General features: G+C 42.7%; 1 protein-coding gene across 2 annotated transcripts; it reads left to right on the top strand.

The window, feature by feature from the left end:
- The first annotated feature begins 24 nt into the window (after positions 1-24).
- LOC135347680 (uncharacterized) lies at positions 25-19138 on the top strand. 2 transcript variants are annotated; one of them, XM_064545702.1, is made up of 20 exons: positions 25-227; positions 3291-3439; positions 7851-8811; positions 9618-10497; positions 10792-10945; positions 11461-12032; positions 12204-12374; positions 12713-12903; positions 13210-13292; positions 13411-13513; positions 13732-14044; positions 14365-14557; positions 14787-14857; positions 15039-15139; positions 16167-16315; positions 16561-16812; positions 17359-17470; positions 17733-18009; positions 18343-18541; positions 18854-19138. In XM_064545702.1, the coding sequence occupies exons 3-20, from the start codon at positions 7858-7860 to the stop codon at positions 18963-18965; spliced, it is 4887 nt and encodes a 1628-aa protein (XP_064401772.1). In that variant the 5' UTR covers positions 25-227; positions 3291-3439; positions 7851-7857; the 3' UTR covers positions 18966-19138. The 2 variants fall into 2 exon arrangements, with proteins under 2 accessions (XP_064401772.1, XP_064401771.1); XM_064545701.1 differs by lacking the exon at positions 3291-3439.
- Positions 19139-19144: the final 6 nt, after the last annotated feature.

Below are 19144 nucleotides of genomic sequence, written 5' to 3'. Positions count from 1 at the left end.
ACATCGATGTGTTGATCATATTGATGGTGCCACGCCTACACATGGCGACATTATCCTGTATCTCTGCGTCCCTGAGTACAAGTCTGAGTTTTGGTCGCATGTACAGTATATCTAGAGAAGGCCAAGGAGCATTAATTCACGACACAAAGCGATATCAACAATCAGTAAAGAGGACAACTCAGAGTATTGTCAAGACAGTGTGTACAGTACAGAGGGAGGCTCTTGAGGTGAGTGCACAGTTGATCAAGGTGGCCTATAGCTACATGGTGGTACTGTACTGGTTAGCTTTAGCCTATACTATAGGCAGCTGTGTAATGATAGGAGATGGTGACGAAGCCAAAGCCGCTACTGTTGAGATTGGATGTAATGTGTTGTTGCACTGCATACGTAACATACTTGTAGTCTTATGCCCCGTGTATATAGCAGTGGTCTGAGTAGCTAGCTAGCTACAGTGTAGCCCAGCTAGCCTGCCAGTCCCATGCAGTAATGTTGTACCGACTTCCTGGGCCTGGGGTGGGGGGACCTGTACTTATCGTACTTAGCTCGTACTTAGCTTGTACTTATCATGTATTTAGCTCGTACTTGGCTTGTACTTAGCTTGTACTTATTATTATAGCTTGTAGGAGCTCAAGCATTTGTAAAGTTGCTTATACCTTCCACACCAGATGCTGCTAATTACCAAAATTAATATGCAAACATGATCAAAAAATAATAAAGTGTGTGTGTCCTGAGATGAACTTGTATAAAGTATATCCTTTATCTTCCCAAGTATAAAGGTTATACTTGTGGGAAATTAAACTAATTCATTTATTAACAAATAGACCCAGCGTCATCCCTCATTAAACATCAGTATAACAGATTCCTATTGATAATACAACCATCACTGGAATGTGCATGAGTAGGTAGCTATTCTTGTAAAGAGAGCTAATGTTATTGGTTGACACAGACTGCCTCTTGTCAAGCCTCATTACAGCATGAGGTACATGAGGTACATGTAAAGACAGTGACACTGTGAAGTACATAATGACGGTTGGTGATTCTTCATGAGTACTTCCTTAAGTAGGAAATCCTGTGCATGATGTGAGTTTCTAGGTAAACTATGCATACCATATTTGCATTTGCAGGGTTTTACTGGTGATCAAAATGCATATTCCATGTATGGAAGGCATTATTAGTCTGTTTGGAAGCATAACTCCTAATTTGTGTAATATTGGAACTAGCCACTCATCTACCCTAGCGCATGTGATGCAGTGTCTATTATTATTGTCAGTGTTCATTCTTATTGTGGTTATAGCTTTTCATTGTATAGTAAAGGGCATAGATTATAACACAAGAGGATAATTGATTAGAAATGAATTCGTTTTGGCCACGCACGAAAAATGTATAATTATCAAGTTAGTGTATCGTGGTGTTAGTATGTACTGTGTGTGTGGGGGGTGTGGGGTGTGGGGTGTGGGGTGTAGGGGGTGTGGGTGTGTGTGGGTGAGTGTGTGTGTGTCAGACCTGGATGTGGTGTATCTAACTCGTGGGATTTGTGCTGTATCTGAGTTGACTCTGTAATTACAGTAATTGAGAGGAATTTGACGTCTGTTTGTGGTAAGTGTTCTGTGTTGACTAGCTTAGTATACATGTAGCTTCTTACATGTGTAGCAGGCCACCCTCTATAATACAGCCAGGTTAAAGCATGTGTTTGGACCTGTGTTAGCAGGCCACCCTCTATAATACAGCCAGGTTAATGGGCCCCAAGGTCTCTCCATAGCATGTGTTTGGACCTGTGTTAGCAGGCCACCCTCTATAATACAGCCAGGTTAATGGGCCCCAGGGTCTCCATAGCATGTGTTTGGACCTGTGTTAGCAGGCCACTCCCTATAATACAGCCAGGTTAATGGGCCCCAGGGTCTCCATAGCATGTGTTTGGACCTGTGTTAGCAGGCCACTCCCTATAATACAGCCAGGTTAATGGGCCCCAAAGTCTCCATAGCATGTGTTTGGACCTGTGTTAGCAGGCCACTCCCTATAATACAGCCAGGTTAATGGGCTCCAAAGTCTCCATAGCATGTGTTTGGACCTATGTTAGCAGGCCACTCCCTATAATACAGCCAGGTTAATGGGCCCCAGGGTCTCCATAGCATGTGTTTGGACCTGTGTTAGCAGGCCACTCCCTATAATACAGCCAGGTTAATGAGCCCCAAAGTCTCTCCATAGCATGTGTTTGGACCTGTGTTAGCAGGCCACCCTCTATAATACAGGTTAATGGGCCCCAAGGTCTCCATAGCATGTGTTTGGACCTGTGTTAGCAGGCCACTCCCTATAATTCAGCCAGGTTAATGAGCCCCAAAGTCTCTCCATAGCATGTGTTTGGACCTGTGTTAGCAGGCCACCCTCTATAATACAGCCAGGTTAATGGGCCCCAAGGTCTCCATAGCATGTGTTTGGACCTGTGTTAGTAGGCCACTCCCTATAATACAGCCAGGTTAATGAGCCCCAAAGTCTCTCCATAGCATGTGTTTGGACCTGTGTTAGCAGGCCACCCTCTATAATACAGCCAGGTTAATGGGCCCCAAGGTCTCCATAGCATGTGTTTGGACCTGTGTTAGCAAGCCACCCTCTATAATACAGCCAGGTTAATGGGCCTCAAAGTCTCTCCATAGCATGTGTTTGGACCTGTGTTAGCAGGCCACCCTCTATAATACAGCCAGGTTAATGGGCCCCAAGGTCTCTCCATAGCATGTGTTTGGACCTGTGTTAGCAGGCCACCCTCTATAATACAGCCACTGTTGGTCCACTACACACTGGCTTCACTATACATGTGGAGTACATATATGGAGTGCTAAACTAGAGTTATAGCATATTAAGACACTGTCGTTTGTTATGAGTTCAGTAGTTACAGTTTAACATTTTTGCCATTATTTCAGAAAATGTATTCATGCTTTCCAATAGCAGTGAGATCTATGTACATGTGGTAACACCTTTGCTTAGTGAAACCTGTTTGAACAGTGGCTATGATAAAGATGTGCGTACACGTCCTTTTGACGCTGGTTAAAAGTATACATGACTATGATGACTGTGAACCAGCTTCCTAGGGTAGACACAGTACTGCATGTATACCTATAGAGTGGCTTCTCCTACCTATTGCTTGTGTGTGAGTGTGGGTTTTTTTATTGGCAAGCCATGCTCTAAATTAATATGCATCCTATATCATGAGATTAGTCTTGGACATGCCTACCAAGTATAGTACAGTAGCTTATGTACATTGCTTAATTAGGGTGTCTCCACTCTAACTTGTACAGAGCCTCGATTATCTCCATTTGGAGTTGAGTAATTTGGATATATTTGCTGGTTCGCCCACTGCAACACTTCAATAGAGCCCACTAAAGCGTGTGACTTAGAGCTGGTATAAATCGTGTACTGATATATACACAGGAAACCTGGCATTAAGGTATGTTTGTTTGTGTATCCACTTAAGTAGGTTTGTGGTTCTCTGATAGCTTTGCCAAGTGGATAAGAGCTTCAAGAGATTGTCAATGATCAGTAATTAAGTGTTTTCATGGTATCAGAATAACGAACAGTAAGGGTACTTTTATAAATTAACTACTCGATGCATTTGGGCTTTAATGTATACTGTTATGTTTACCTTGTATCTCTCTCTGTGTGGGGACTCAAAAGCTTTTTAACATTTGTGACTACTACCGTATTACTAGAATGTTTTGCGAGCATCAAACATTTGCGAACTTTGCGAGGGTTGATCAATTCACAACAATAAAATCCACAAAACCAAAATTATTACTAGTAAATACACGATCCTTGCCAGAACGCTCGCAAAGGGTCAAATTTTTGGCTGATTTGGCTTATTCGCAAAGGTTTTTTACCCGCAAAACATTCTAGTAATACTATTCTAGTAATACCGATATATAAGATTGCAGTGAGTTGGTAGTGGTGTGATGTGTGTGTGCTGTCACCCATTGCATGGGTAGACTAACAGTGCCTGTATTGAATGTTACCAACACAGGTCAAAACATGTGCCATGAAGTTTATGTTCTTTTATAGTAGGCCTACCCCTAGGGGGTTCAGCCATCCAAAAATTTTGTACATGCTAGTACAGGCTATTATGTAAGGAGATTGTGAACACACCTTTTATAGCAAGCAATGGTTTCACTCTCTAGTGGTTGTGTGGGCATGCAACGATAAATCAAAATTGATTGATAATAGATTCAAACATATGGAGAGACTAACTTTGGAGCCCATTAACCTGGCTGTATTATAGAGGATGGCCTGCTAACACAGGTCCAAACACATGCTATGGAGAGACTAACTTTGGAGCCCATTAACCTGGCTGTATTATAGTGATTGTGTGGGCATGCAATGATAAATCAAAATTGATTGATAATAGATTCAAACATATGGAGAGACTAACTTTGTAGCCCATTAACCTGGCTGTATTATAGAGGGTGGCCTGCTAACACAGGTCCAAACACATGCTATGGAGAGACTTTGGAGCCCATTAACCTGGCTGTATTATAGAGGGTGGCCTGCTAACACAGGTCCAAACACATGCTATGGAGAGACTAACTTTGGAGCCCATTAACCTGGCTGTATTATAGAGGGTGGCCTGCTAACACAGGTCCAAACACATGCTATGGAGAGACCTTGGGGCCCATTAACCTGGCTGTATTATAGAGGGTGGCCTGCTAACACAGGTCCAAACACATGCTATGGAGAGACCTTGGGGCCCATTAACCTGGCTGTATTATAGAGGGTGGCCTGCTAACACAGGTCCAAACACATGCTATGTATTATATTGCAGTGGGTTGGTAGTGGCGTGATGTGTGTGTGCTGTCACCCCTTGCATGGGTCGACTAACAGTGGCTGTATGAATGTTACCAACACAGGTCAAAACATGTGCCATGAAGTTTCATTTGTGATGTTCTTTTATAGTAGGCCTACCCTTAGGGGGTTTCGGCCATCCAAAAATTTTGTACACGGTAGTACAGTACGGGCTTAAACATAATTAGATTGTGAACACACCTTTTATAGCAAGCAATGGTTTCACTCTCTAGTGGTTGTGTGGGCATACAATGAATAGTATTAAATCAAAATTGATTGATAATAGATTCAAACATATGGAGAGACTAACTTTGGAGCCCATTAACCTGGCTGTATTATAGAGGGTGTCCTGCTAACACAGGTCCAAACACATGCTATGGAGAGACCTTGGGGCTCATTAACCTGGCTGTATTAATTTATAGAGGGTGGCCTGCTTATAGATTGTATTATCTTAAACAAAAGGTATGGATGTGTGTTTCGATTGTTCTCGTAATGCTAGCTTATGTAAGAATATCTCACAAGCACACACGTGCTAATAATACATCATAGTGAATCTACGTAAGTTGTATATATAATCAGCTGCCAAATGAAACCATGCATGCAGTCTTGTTGTTATGTAACAGCAGCGTACAATGTAATGCATGACTGTGTAGTGGACACATTCATGTATAGTATAATTATTTGCCCGGGTACTTTTGCTCTAATTATAAGGCTACCTTTCAATTTCCTGGCATTAAGGTATGTTTGTTTGTGTATCCACTTAAGTAGGTTTGTGGTTCTCTGATAGCTTTGCCAAGTGGATAAGAGCTTCAAGAGATTGTCAATGATCAGTAATTGAGTGTTTTCATGGTATCAGAATAACGAACAGTAAGGGTACTTTTATAAATTAACTACTCGATGCAGTTGGGCTTTAATTAATGTATACTGTTATGTTTACCTTGTATCTCTCTGTGTGGGGACTCAAAAGCTTTTTAACATTTGTGACTACTACCGTATTACTAGAATGTTTTGCGAGCATCAAACATTTGCGAACTTTGCGATGGTTGATCAATTCGCAACAATAAAATCCGCAAAACCAAAATTATTACTAGTAAATACACGATCCTTGCCAGAACGCTCGCAAAGAGTCAAATTTTCGGCTGATTTGGTTTATTCGCAAAGGTTTTTTACCCGCAAAACATTCTAGTAATACTATTCTAGTAATACCGGTATATAAGATTGAAAAGGCTGCAAACGATCATAGCCTTTTATACTAGTAGGAAATGATGCTAACAATACTCAGTGATACTAGAAAGTGAGTAGCATAGTCATACTCGAAGTAATAAGCCAGAAACTAAGATTAGTAACAAAGTTCCAGTTGTTGCTGCACTTTCCTTATTTCTTTGACTCCTGTCTTAATATTATAATAGCAGGTGTAGCAACGATAGTTTTAAACTACTATGACTCCTAGACTAACAGGAGACGTAATACAAGACAGATAAACGCTCAAGAATGCCAAAATAAGATAAAAGTGCTGACTCAGCGGTTTGGGTAGGTTGGGGTTCTTTCAATGGCTTCTGTGCATTTACTGTAGGAATTGGAGGTTACAAAGAAAATTAGAAGATTAATTAACAATCGTGACCAACCTCCTCTGGGTTAAAACATGTGCCATGAAGTTTCATTTGTGATGTTCTTTTACAGTAGGCCTACCCCTAAGGGGGTTTCAGCCATCCAAAAATTTTGTAAGTTTCTAAGTATCGTTTTTTATGTATTGTATGTTGTGAGCACACCTTTTATAGCAAACAATGGTTTCATTCTCTAGTGGTTGTGTGGGCATGCAATGAATAGTATTAAATCAATAATAATGATAATAGATTCAAACATATGGAGAGACTAACTTTGGAGCCCATTAACCTGGCTGTATTATAGAGGGTGTCCTGCTAACACAGGTCCAAACACATACTATGGAGAGACTTTGAGGCCCATTAACCTGGCTTTATTATAGAGGGTGGCCTGCTAACACAGGTCCAAACACATGCTATGGAGAGACTTTGGGGCCCATTAACCTGGCTGTATTATAGAGGGTGGCCTGCTAACACAGGTCCAAACACATACTATGGAGAGACTTTGGGGCCCATTAACCTGGCTTTATTATAGAGGGTGGCCTGCTAACACAGGTCCAAACACATGCTATGGAGAGACTTTGGGGCCCATTAACCTGGCTGTATTATAGAGGGTGGCCTGCTAACACAGGTCCAAACACATGCTATGGAGAGACTTTGAGGCCCATTAACCTGGCTGTATTATAGAGGGTGGCCTGCCAACACAGGTCCAAACACATGCTATGGAGAGACTTTGGAGCCCATTAACCTAGATGTATTAATTTATGGAGGGTGGCCTGCTTTATCTTAAACAAAAGGTGTGGATGTGTGTTTCGATTGTTCTCGTAATGCTAGCTTATGTAAGAATATCTCACAAGCACACACGTGCTAATAATACCTCATAGTGAATCTACGTAAGTTGTACGTATATACAATCAGCTGCCCAAAGTAGTCTCTCCATAATTATGTTTGAATCTGTGTCAATCAACTTTGATTTAATTGCATGCCCACACAACCACTAAAGAGTGAAACCATTGCTTGCTATAAAAGGTGTGTTCACAATCTCCTTACATTTAAGCACGTACCTCCAATGTACAAAATTTTTGGATGGCTGAAACCCCCTTAGGGGTAGGCCTACTATAAAAGAACATCACAAATGAAACTTGATGGCACATGTTTTGACCTGTGTTATAGTAACATTCATTACAGCCACTGTGTTAGTCTACCCATGCATATAAGGGGTCAGCACATGCAGTCTTGTTGTTATGTAACAGCAGCGTACAATGTAATGCATGACTGTTGTGTAATAGCACACATGCGTGTATGATATATTTGCCCGGGTACTTTTGCTCTGAATATAAGGCTACCTTTCAATTTCCTGGGAGATTTATTATTTAATTATGCGTTTCCTATTTCTAGTTGTCATTACACATTCACATTATACAGGATAACAATGGCTGAGTCTCCAGTAGTGATGGATCCAGCCTTTGCTCTACCCGATACCAAACCCATATCTAATGGCTACACTGCCGCTGGGTCACATGACTCTCACATGAACATCTCAACAGCCAATGGAATCGCTCAAAACTCACCCGATCATTTTGATATATTTGAAGACAGTTTTGTAAATTTTTCCAATAATGGCCCAGCAATTATTTACCAAGAAAACGACGACAATTTTGTCGATGAATTGGAACTGGAAAGAATCAGACACTTGAGTACAATAGTCGAAGGACCGGCCGAAAATTCCAATTCCAATTCCGATAGTGATGATGATTATATACGATTGAACGAAGTGTCTTTATTGAATAGACAAACTCAGAATCTTGATGAGAGTGATAATTTGCCGTCTATTCAAGAGGACGTACAAGTCGCACAGTCAGCATTTCTTCCTGATCCTGAGTCCACTAATACTGTGCCATACTGTGAGGAAACTGATCAAGGGCTGCCTCCTCGAGATGTCTCAGTAGTTCGACCGCTCAATGATTACGTGGAGGTGTGTTTAAATGCACCTGGGGCCACCTCTCCTCTGACGTTATCAGCTCCCTCCAGCCCAACTCACGATTATGACGAAGTAGAAACGTTCCATCGATCAACCGCCTCCCCAACTATTCAAATAAACTCGCACGAACTGGATATTGTAGACCCCTCTCCTGTAGCTACACAAGACCTTCCCCCCACTTGCAAAGCGGACACACACGAGGTTACTTTGTTAGATAAACCATTGCTAGCTAGGGAAGACGCTGCTCCCACCCCAAATGGCTTCCTAGCCATGCTGGATGATGTGTTGGCTTCCCCACCAGTACTTAATGGTGACCGCCAGGGGCAGGAGAATGATGGAGGCATAATGCAGCAGGGGACGTTGGGGTTGTCTTTCCCTGGAGAATGGCCATCACATGATGATCAGGTGAGCAGCTTTGGTGCTTTGTTTGATCATATTTATACTGAAAGGTAGCTAGACTGTTCCTGCATGTCCACTTGCATATATATATGTGTACTGTGTGGGGTGATCCTATATGATTGATGTAGTGTCCCAAAAGATTATTTATTTAATTACGCGTGTGCACACACACACACACACGCAGTGGTGGTACCTTTCACCTTTGATGTGTATACTAGCTGTGTATCTCACAGGATACTGTTCACATACCCTAGTAGTCAGGCGTAACTACGCACTGTGTGCAAGATCCTAACTAGTGATGCAAGGGTTTTTATGAATGGCATCAGATGTACCGTATAGCTTTCGAGGGTATAAATGTTAGCGGTTTTCGTTGATTAAGCATGTACCGCGAACATTTATACCCACGAATTTAATATCACATGCATTCATGTTGTAAATTAAAAGGCCGCTATATATTCGGCAAAAACTAAATCCTCGAAAACGTCTTCTAACAGTCTTCCCGTGAAAGTTTATACCCTCGAAATATACCCGCTAAACTGCTGAACTGGCAATTGCAATGGGTTGTCTAATATCCATATCATATGTACAGTACTATATGGATACAGTATTACTAGAATATTTTGCTGGTGAAAAACCTTTGCGAATGAGCCAAATCAGCAGAAAATTTTACCCTTTTGCGATCTAACTATTGCGTTCTGGCAAGGATCGTCGTGTGTATTTACTAGTATAGATTTTGGCCAATTATCAACCCTCGCAAAGTTCGCAAAAATTCATTAGTTACATTATATTTATACTGATCTCCATTCTTACAGGCTGCAATGGATGCATTCAACATGGAAGGTAATGATCTCTTCGTTCTCCCAAACTTCCTTCCACCCGTTACACATGTCGACAACTCATGCTTCACCGGACAGCCTGTCTGCCTCGACACACCGTCATCATCCCAATACCTGAGATCCAATTCCGGGTCCAGCAGTGAATATGTTTGCATCTCAGACGTTATCGAGCTACCTAATAGAGAACGGAATGCGGACACTGCGCATGGGAATCAGACTATGACCGAGAATGCTGTTAATACTGAAGCACTGCAATCGTCTGGCAAACCAGCAAGCCCTGTTGTTCCGTCTCATCAACAAGATATGCCCACCACCAGCCCTAAGCGTGCAGCCAACGCAGACGTCATCACAGTTGCCAACTTGCAGACCACACCCACACAGGAAGTGAGTGAAAACCCACACAATGCGTCATCCAATCTCGACACAGGTGTGCGGCGTGTATCCCGCCCACTTGTCCACACCCTCTCCTCCCCCGAAGGAAGTCCTGTTGTACGCCGTCGTCAGTTTGGGGAAAGTCCCCTAGCACGACGTAAAAACATCACAAGTAGCCCGGTACATCAAAGAGGAGATCTCGGTGTACTGCAACCGCTCTCGCCCGAGCACGGTCTCCAATTAAACGATCAGTACAATATTCTGCGACGGACTCTCTCGCATAGTCATCGTAGATATTCTACGAGACGTCGTCCCAATCGAAAGGGGCGTGGTCAGGCGGAGGGGGAGGCTAGTGGAGGCGGTGGTGGGGGTGAGATGGATAGCTCTATAGCACAGTCCGTGGACGTGAGTCCTCCAGAGCAGCAAAGATGGAGGGATATTCTGATCAGCAACGAGGTCTCTCCAACTACTAGGAGGAGTGAAGGTGTGTGTGCTGTGTGTGCTGTGTGTGTGGTGTGTGGTGTGTGTGTGTGTGGTGTGTGTGTGCTGTGTGCTGTGTGCTGTGTGTGTGCTGTGTGTGTGCTGTGTGGTGTGTGTGTGTGAGTGTGTGGTGTGTGTGTGGTGTGTGCTGTGTGTGTGCTGTGTGCTGTGTGTGTGCTGTGTGGTGTGTGTGTGTGTATTTTAGCCTTTAAAAGCATTACTAGTCAATTTAACACTGTCTTTAAAAGTGTAGTTTCCCTATAAATTATATACATTGTTCTGTACCCTGACCCCTCAGGCTATGAGACTCATGTGGATCATCACGGCCGTACCTATGTCATGGATCACCGCACACGCACCATCGCTTTTGACGGACAGAGGCGACGCACACGGCACGGTACAACAGAGACGACCTCTGACCTCGATGCACGGAGGCAGATGCTCGACAGAAGGTGGGCGTGGCATGGATTGTTATTAATTAGATCCGACTTTAGTAGGGAACATATCCTCAGTAACTATAGCTGTAGTCCTCAGTAACTATAGCTATAGTCCTCAGTAACTATAGCTATAGTCCTCAGTAACTATAGCTATAGTCCTCAGTAACTATAGCTATAGTCCTCAGTAACTATAGCTATAGTCCTCAGTAACTATAGCTTGCTTGAAGATATATAATTATGATGTAATGTTGCTGGCTCTAGTTAGCCAAATGAAAAATGGCATCTATTTAACTACAAATTACGGACCTGGATTGCTGTTGACCATTCTGTATTTAAATAACATTCAACAAGCTAGTCATCCATCATCACAGTACATGTACATATACTTGTGTACGTCTGGTGATCATTTTGACTGAACGTAGCTTTTCCTAATAAGTGCATTTCACAAGAAGTCTTTGTGTGTCTGTACACATTTGTTTTGGGCTTGAAAATCTGTTATTACAAGTTTTGATAATTTCCCCCACTTTCAGGTATCAAAGCCTTAACCGCAGTTTCCGTCGTAACGAGCGACCTGCTCCTCCATCACGTCGCAGTCAACGAGCAGGGTTATCCCCCTCCGTCTCCAATACCCTCGAGGACAGCAATATGTCCCTCACCCTCACTAGAGAGGAAGCGGACGCCATGTTAAGACGAGGGTCTAACGCAACGGCAGGAACGCCTTCTTCGTCCAGAAGTAAGTCCAAGAAAAAACGCAACAGCTCCGGTTCTGGTTCTGGACGACGATGGCCGTTTAGTCGGAAGAGCAGTAAATCTATTTCTCAGCAAGGCACTTTGAATGCTAGCGATGATATTCTCGTTGTTAGCCCTTCTCCAATTGGAGGGGATCTGGAGTTTAGTGTTCCTGATCCTTCGTCGCAAATAAGATCTTCAGTTTCGCCTCAGCGATCGACTTCCGGTAGTGTGGATTCGGAGAGTTCCCTAACGAGGAGCTCGGGGGTTAATGTTGACGATCGTGTAGGCGTGTCTAGTGAGCAAGGGGTTATTCGTCGTGAATCGGGCAATGTGGTGACTGAAACGCAACAAGGAGACTCGGAGATTACCGGTGAGTGAGAGAGAGTTAAACATAATTATAATTATAAGCAGAGGAATCATGTTTTTACAATTTTGTACTTGCCATGACCAGTACCAGTGTGGATACTTTAATCCTAACAAAAGTACACCCCCCCCCCACACACACACACACACACACACACACACACACACACACACACAGAGTTAGGTGCTCGACACATGTCTCCTGAGATATCGGACCTTAATCGGCAAGACTCCATTGTACGCTCTAGCTGGTTGTCAGGGGCTGACCGAACAGCTGCCCAGGTTGCTAGGAGACGCGCCAACTCTAGAGTCAGTCAGAGTCAGGACAGCGAGGAGTCTGCCATTGAAGGTAGATCATGTGATCATGCGCTATGATGGTGTAGTTACCCGGGATACTGGCGGTACAATGTATGTACTGTAACGTGTATTGTTTTATACACGTGTGTATTCATATTACATTAATATTGTTGTTGATTTCAATGTTTTTAACACTTGAAATAAACACAGTCACTGTGTGTGAAGAATTGCATGTCTCTGTTCAACATTCAGAATTGATCAATTTCCTGCTTTTATTCAACATAATTATCTATGGTCATGCGTTACCCTAATATAATACTGAGGTAATGTATTCTTACCTGCCGCTATTACTGGTAGTCCTCTCTCTTCATTTACCTGTCCCTGGTACAGTGTCCGAGCCCCACACACCGGCTTCTCCTCTGAGCCCAGCCTCTCTTCTGAGCTCGGTGGACATTGTCGTGGAAGATGAGGAAGATGAGGTGAAGGAGAAGGAGAGTGAACTAAGCAAGGCTCTCACTTACTGTCCTGCTCTCAAGTTTGTCACTCGGAAGGACCTCTTCTCGTTTCTTAGCTCGGCTGGGGTGAGTGTGTGGGTGGTGTGTGTGTGGGTGTGGGTGTGGGTGGGTGGGTGGGTGGGTGGGTATGGGTGTGGGTGTGGGTGGGTGGTGTGTGAGTTGTGATCTCTTTCACATGTAATTTGATCACCTTTGAACCTTGTGTGTGTATATACAAACCAGATCATGTGTAGCAATTCTGTTTTGCCATTTGCCTGGGGGAAGTTAATTGCATTCCAGTCCTTGTAATTCAATTACTGCAGATGTTAAGTATTAATACCAGTAAAATGAGTGAAATTGCAAACAAATCTAATAAGGTGTCTCTCTCTTCAGGAAGCTGGCAAGATGTTCATAGCCAGCCGAGCACTGATGGAGCTCGTGCAGAGGATTAGATCTGACAACATCCTTCTTGAGAAGTGAGTACAAGTCATCACCATTTATTATGTACAGCTATGTATAATTATGTAAAATAGACTGTAAGCTAGCTCATAATGTTATTGAAGGATCACTGCTGTTTGTTACTCTCGTGTATAGGTACCAGCACAGTCGGCACTTGGTGAATGCTCTGAACAGGTTTGCAGATCAAGAAGCTGACCTTCCAGAGGGGTGGGAGAAGAAACTGAACCAGCAGGGGAAGGTACATTTCTCTGCGCTTACTAAATATAGTACATGTACATACACGCAGCCTAACTTTTAACTGGTTGGAGCTAATCAGCTCTAAAGCATATAGATAGAAGCGCTTTTTAACAAGGAATCCAATGGTACATGAAATTTTGAACTATGACAAAGTTATGACAACATTATGAGGGCCCAGCTTATTTAACGTATGCTTTCTTTATTCACTCATACGTGCAGGTGTTCTTCATTGACCACGAGCACAAGATCACAACCTTTATTGACCCCCGCCTCCCGCTACCTAACACAGTGTTCACCTACAACACACGTGCTGCCAGTGCTAGCATCTCCGCTACACGTCGTTCTGCTTTGTTTGACGAACAGGAAATCAGACCGCATCACGTGACTACAGTGTCTACTTCCTCCTCGGCTGGTGAACTAACTCCACCCACTTTGAATGAGTCCACACCCGCTCGTGATGAAACCACACCCACCCCATCAGAGGCGGACGGACCGGCTAGCGGTGGTCCTGAGACCTCCAGTGGGCCTCCTAGTAAGTTAATATTCATTTGTCTGGTTTGATTTATAGTTAACAAGAGTTCTGGTGGTCCAATTTCAACGATTTTCTGATTTTCTGAAAGCTTAGAAGGAGCTCTTTCAGATGGTATGCTCAAATCCCAATTTTAGAATGTGCCATAATTTCAAAATACCATGGGCGGTATGTTGTTAAAACCAGGCCCAAAATAGACTTTTGATTTTAAGGCACCCTCTTAACGAGCTCATTGTAAGCTTTCAAAAAACCATGAAATTAACGTTATTGGACCAACGGAACTAAAGTTATGGCTTTTCAAAGATGCTTCATTCCTCCTACAGCGTACCAAACACAAGTGGTTGCGTTCTTCCGTCGAGCTGATGTAGTGGACGTGATCAACGGTCGCTATCAACGAGGGGTGCGGCCTCAGTTCAGGAACATCATAGAGGAAGTGAGACTACTCGGAGTGCCAGCACTTGAGAGGATTCAGGTGTCGGGCAGTATTGCAGCTTATGAGCTGGCTCTGGTACTGAGGTGAGGCTCTACTTGCACATACCATAGAATATTTTGCGGATGAAAAACTTTTGCGAATGAGCCAAATCAGCAGAAAAGTTGAATATACTCTATAGCAGGTATATTTTGAGGGTATAACCTTTCGTGGAATCCCGTTAAAGAGGTTTTTGATTTTTCGCGGAATAGCACAGATAATAAATTCGTGGGTAGTAATGTTTGTGGTAATATAAATTATCTTGTGAATGCACAGTTTGTTTGAGGAAGATATTGCGAGGATACAGCTGACTGCTCAGAACACAATAACTACCCCAGCCGTCGTAGGTGAGTGCATTTGGATTATTCTGCACGTACACCTGATAATAAGATGCTATGGATTAATTAACACATTTTATTTGGTGATAATATAGGATGACCCTTACCATGATGGTTCTTCACAAAACTTATACTTATAGCGCTACCCCCCCCCACACACACTTCACACCTCACGCCCACACGCACATAGTGACCACCGCTCAGCCCTCCCCGACAACTAACTCCAAGAACACTCTTCAGAGGAAGAAGGAAGCGTTCTCCACCAAGCTACAGCACTTCAAGATCATGATGGTAGGCCTTCTGGTCACAACTAGTGTACATGTATGATGACTTCACTGTACATGCAAGTATATAATACAGTGGAACCCCTCTATAACAGACACCTTTGGGGAACAATGTTTTATACAGAGGTGGCCTTTATACAGAGGTGGCCTTTGTTGAGAGGTTGTTTTGTACACAAACTGTTCATTTGGGACCTGGCCGTTATATAGCAACTGGCCTTTATTCGGAGGTGGTTGTTAACAGAGGTTCCACTGTATATTGGAAAGCTAAATCATGGTGAAATGACCGGAAACAAAATGTGAAGAATCTCTCTGCTTTTGTTTCCGGTTTCTAAGTAGGCCCAGAACAAGCCGTATTTTTCTCAACTCCACACTGTACAGGAGACTTGTTCCAGGGGAGGTACAACAACATCACATGCGTTGATAATGGAATGTCAATTAACGTTCAGCAAAAATGTGATGGTGGGCGTGGCCTTTATTATTCAGACCACACCCACAGTACTTTTACTGCTGTATTGAAATTCCATTGTTCACGCACGTGATGTTGTCGTACCTCCTCTGGACTTGTTCTATACTGTGTAGCGAGCGGGTATATGGTTCGAGGGTATAAATGTTCACAGTTTTCGCTGATTAAGCATAATATACCACGAACATTTATACCCACGAATTTAATGCATGCTGTAAAAAGTTGCTATTTCACGAAAAATTAAAAATTAAATCCGCGAATTAAAGTTATTTCCACGAAAATTTATACCCTTGAAATGTGCATGTATCTGGTATATGTTAGGTGAATTGATATTTCATTTCCTCTGATGTTAGTACTGGGCTTCAGCCTTCCAAAAATTTAGTACATGTGTAGTACTACTATCTTTCTTGGGTGAAGACTATGTCCACCTTTTATAGCATGCAACAGTTTCAGCCTTTAGTGGGTTTCTAGGTATGCAATGAAAACATTAATTAAATTACTATGCAAGGCAAGGCCTGGAGATAATTGTAAGACCAGTGAATGACCTCGTGTTATTGTTGTCCACGCTTAGGTGAGGTTGGGTTTTGCTCAAGGCTCTCGGCTAAAGTTCAACATCCGTCGCGACCACCTCCTAGAGGACGCGTATGAGCACGTCATGAAGTCTGACATCAAACAGCTGCAGATAAAGAGACTCAACATTTCCTTCAAGGGAGAGGACGGGTGAGCGAGTGTGTGGTGTGTGGGATGTGTGTGGGTGTGTACACCAAAGATCGGCATTTTACATATAATTATTCATAAGAGGGAAACTTAATTAGCAATAAATATACTGTGTATCTGGGTCTCAAACTTTTTGCCAAATCTATAGAAAATGTTTTTGCTCAGGCCAAATTTCCATTATAATTATATTAACAATGTGAAAATGTGCTGTACCAGTTCCTCACACGCCCACACACGCCCACACACAGTCTCGATTACGGAGGCCCAAGCAGAGAGTTCTTCTTTCTTCTCTCCCGGGAAATCTTCAATCCTTATTACGGTCTGTTTGAGTACTCGGCTAACGATACGTATACGGTTCAAGTGAATCCCACCTCCGAGTTCCTCCAGAACAGCGTAGACTGGTTCCGGTTCGCTGGACGCGTGATGGGGCTCGTCATAGTGCAAGGATTTCTATTGGACGCCTTCTTTACACGGACATTCTACAAGGCGCTATTGTCAAGGTGGGTGTGGTTTGGTTGATTGAGTGGTGTCACTTACTTTTAGTTACAGGATGGTATGGTATTAGCAGTACATGTGTAAAGTACTAGCTGTAGCTGTTGATTTTCAAACCAGTGACATCACAATAATTATTATACTTATATGAGTATTGATGTCCTGTTATCTACCACCAAAATAATACGTACATGTATGTACAGTAATTGGAGCACTAGAGTTGACTCTGTAACTAGAGTTCTGGTGGTCCAATTTCAACGATTTTCTGATTTCTGAAAGTTTAGAAGGAGCTCTTTTAGATGGTATGCTCAAATCCCAAATTTGAAAGGGGCCATAATTTTTAATTTTTGTCAAAAACAGGCCCAAAATAGACTTTTGATTTTAAGACACCATCTTAACGAGCTTTTTGTAAGCTTTCAGAAAATCATAAAATTAATGTGAACGACAAACGAATAAAGTTATGGCCGTTCAAAGGTCTTGAATTTATCGCTGTATAACAATTTTCCTCCACAACCTTTCCCCCCCCCCCCTAACACGTACCTTGTCCCCCCTAGACCCCCCATCCTGAAGGACCTTGAGGCTTTGGAGCCTGCCTTCTACAACAGTCTATTATGGATACGGGAGAACGACCCGGAACCTCTGGACCTCACCTTCACCATCGAGGAGGTGGGTGTGGCTACATTATTAGTACCTTAATTGCATTAATAAACAGTGAATTAAACAATATTAATTATGTCATCGGTACTACTATCTTTTACGTTACAAAATGACCTTTAGAACAAACATTGCCTAACCTGGGGGGATAACAAGTTGCCAGTGACACACACACAAAATCCCCCCCAGTAGATTCGAGCCCAAAACCAGAAGTAGCCCCCAATAATAAATTGAATTTCTTGTATTACTGTGTGCATCACCTCTATTCCTTCAGGAAGCATTTGGTGAACTTCGAACCCACGAGCTAAAGGAGGGTGGGCTGGACCTCCTCGTTACCGATGACAACAAAGAGTTATATATCACGCTCATGCTCAAGTGGCGTCTGGACAGGGGCGTGGCCAAACAGATGGAGGTACTAAAGAAGGGTTTCGCTGAAGTGATGCCTCCCCACCTCCTGGTTGACTTTGATGCCAGTGAGCTGGAGTTCATCACAGCTGGCACTGTGGAAATTGACGTGGAGGATTGGAAGACACACACTGAGTACAGGAACGGTGGGTACTTCTAGAAAATGTTATAGTGCAGCCAGGAGTGCCCCTAGTACAGCCTATAATTCCATAATTTTTTTTTTCTATCTACATGTAGGTTACGTACCCAGGCTTAGGCAGTGATTGTTCCTTTGCTTAGCTGGTTGTATTGTCTGTCTACTTTAGGAAGTACCAAGTACATGATTTATAGGTTTTGCAGTGATCCTTTCTTTGCTTAGCTGGTTCTCAGAGACTATTATTAAACTTCTTTGGTTTTAGTGATCAATGTTATGTACCGCAACTCTGTTTGTACACTGTAAATTGCTATTACTTTTCATTGGACGACTACCCCCCCTCCAGGCTACCACGCGGCTCACCCTGTGATCATGTGGTTCTGGAAGGCCATTGAGAAGTTCACTAACGAGCAACGACTCCGACTGCTCCAGTTCGTGACTGGTACCTCTAGCGTACCCTTTGAGGGCTTCAAGGCTCTACGTGGGAGTAACGGACCCAAGAGGTTCACTGTGGACTACTTCAATGATGCCAACGCCTTCCCAAGGTATACTAGTATATAGTAGCTTCACGTTTCATGCACATCACATTTATTATATATTTACCACAATTGCGTCAAAAAACAGACTTGCAAAAGTTGAATAGAAGAATTTGAATTTCCTACTGTATTGTATACTTTCTCCTTTGACAACAATTTCCATCTAATAATATTAATGTTTTCCATTAAGGTAGTACGTACGTACGTACATGTAACTATTTCTCATCTGTACGGTGTTAAGAAGTACATCATTATATTTCAATTTTGCAGCAACCAAAAAATATGATAATAATTATAGTAATAATGTTTTCCCCGCTACAGGACTCACACCTGCTTTAACAGGATTGACCTCCCTCCGTACGGAACATACGACACTCTTTACGACAAGCTGTTATTCGCTGTCCAAGAAGGCGGTGGATTTGGAATGGAATAAGACATGTGCACTATAAAAACTACATGTACACTTTTACTAGTCTTGCAATTTTGTGTGTGTTTGTGTCATTTAAATTTAAATTTTATTTTGAATTCACACCTGTATCTACGCTATGTGTGAATATTATGTACATTATTATTTGGATGAAATTAATTTGAATTGGCTGATTGGAATGTGAT

The sequence above is a fragment of the Halichondria panicea genome, chromosome 14, assembly GCF_963675165.1.
Source record: "Halichondria panicea chromosome 14, odHalPani1.1, whole genome shotgun sequence".
Lineage (NCBI taxonomy): Eukaryota > Metazoa > Porifera > Demospongiae > Suberitida > Halichondriidae > Halichondria > Halichondria panicea.
Note: the sequence above shows the minus strand (reverse complement) of the source record. Positions and strands in the feature narration are given on the sequence as shown.

Bases quoted from the DNA above. Each gene is read 5' to 3' on its own strand.
- LOC135347680 (XM_064545701.1), top strand. From the start codon at position 7,858: ATGGCTGAGTCTCCAGTAGTGATGGATCCAGCCTTTGCTCTACCCGAT. The intron at 10,946-11,460 runs GTGGGCGTGGCA...CCCCACTTTCAG, and splicing joins AGGCAGATGCTCGACAGAAG to GTATCAAAGCCTTAACCGCA. The intron at 16,316-16,560 runs GTGAGCGAGTGT...GCCCACACACAG, and splicing joins TCCTTCAAGGGAGAGGACGG to TCTCGATTACGGAGGCCCAA.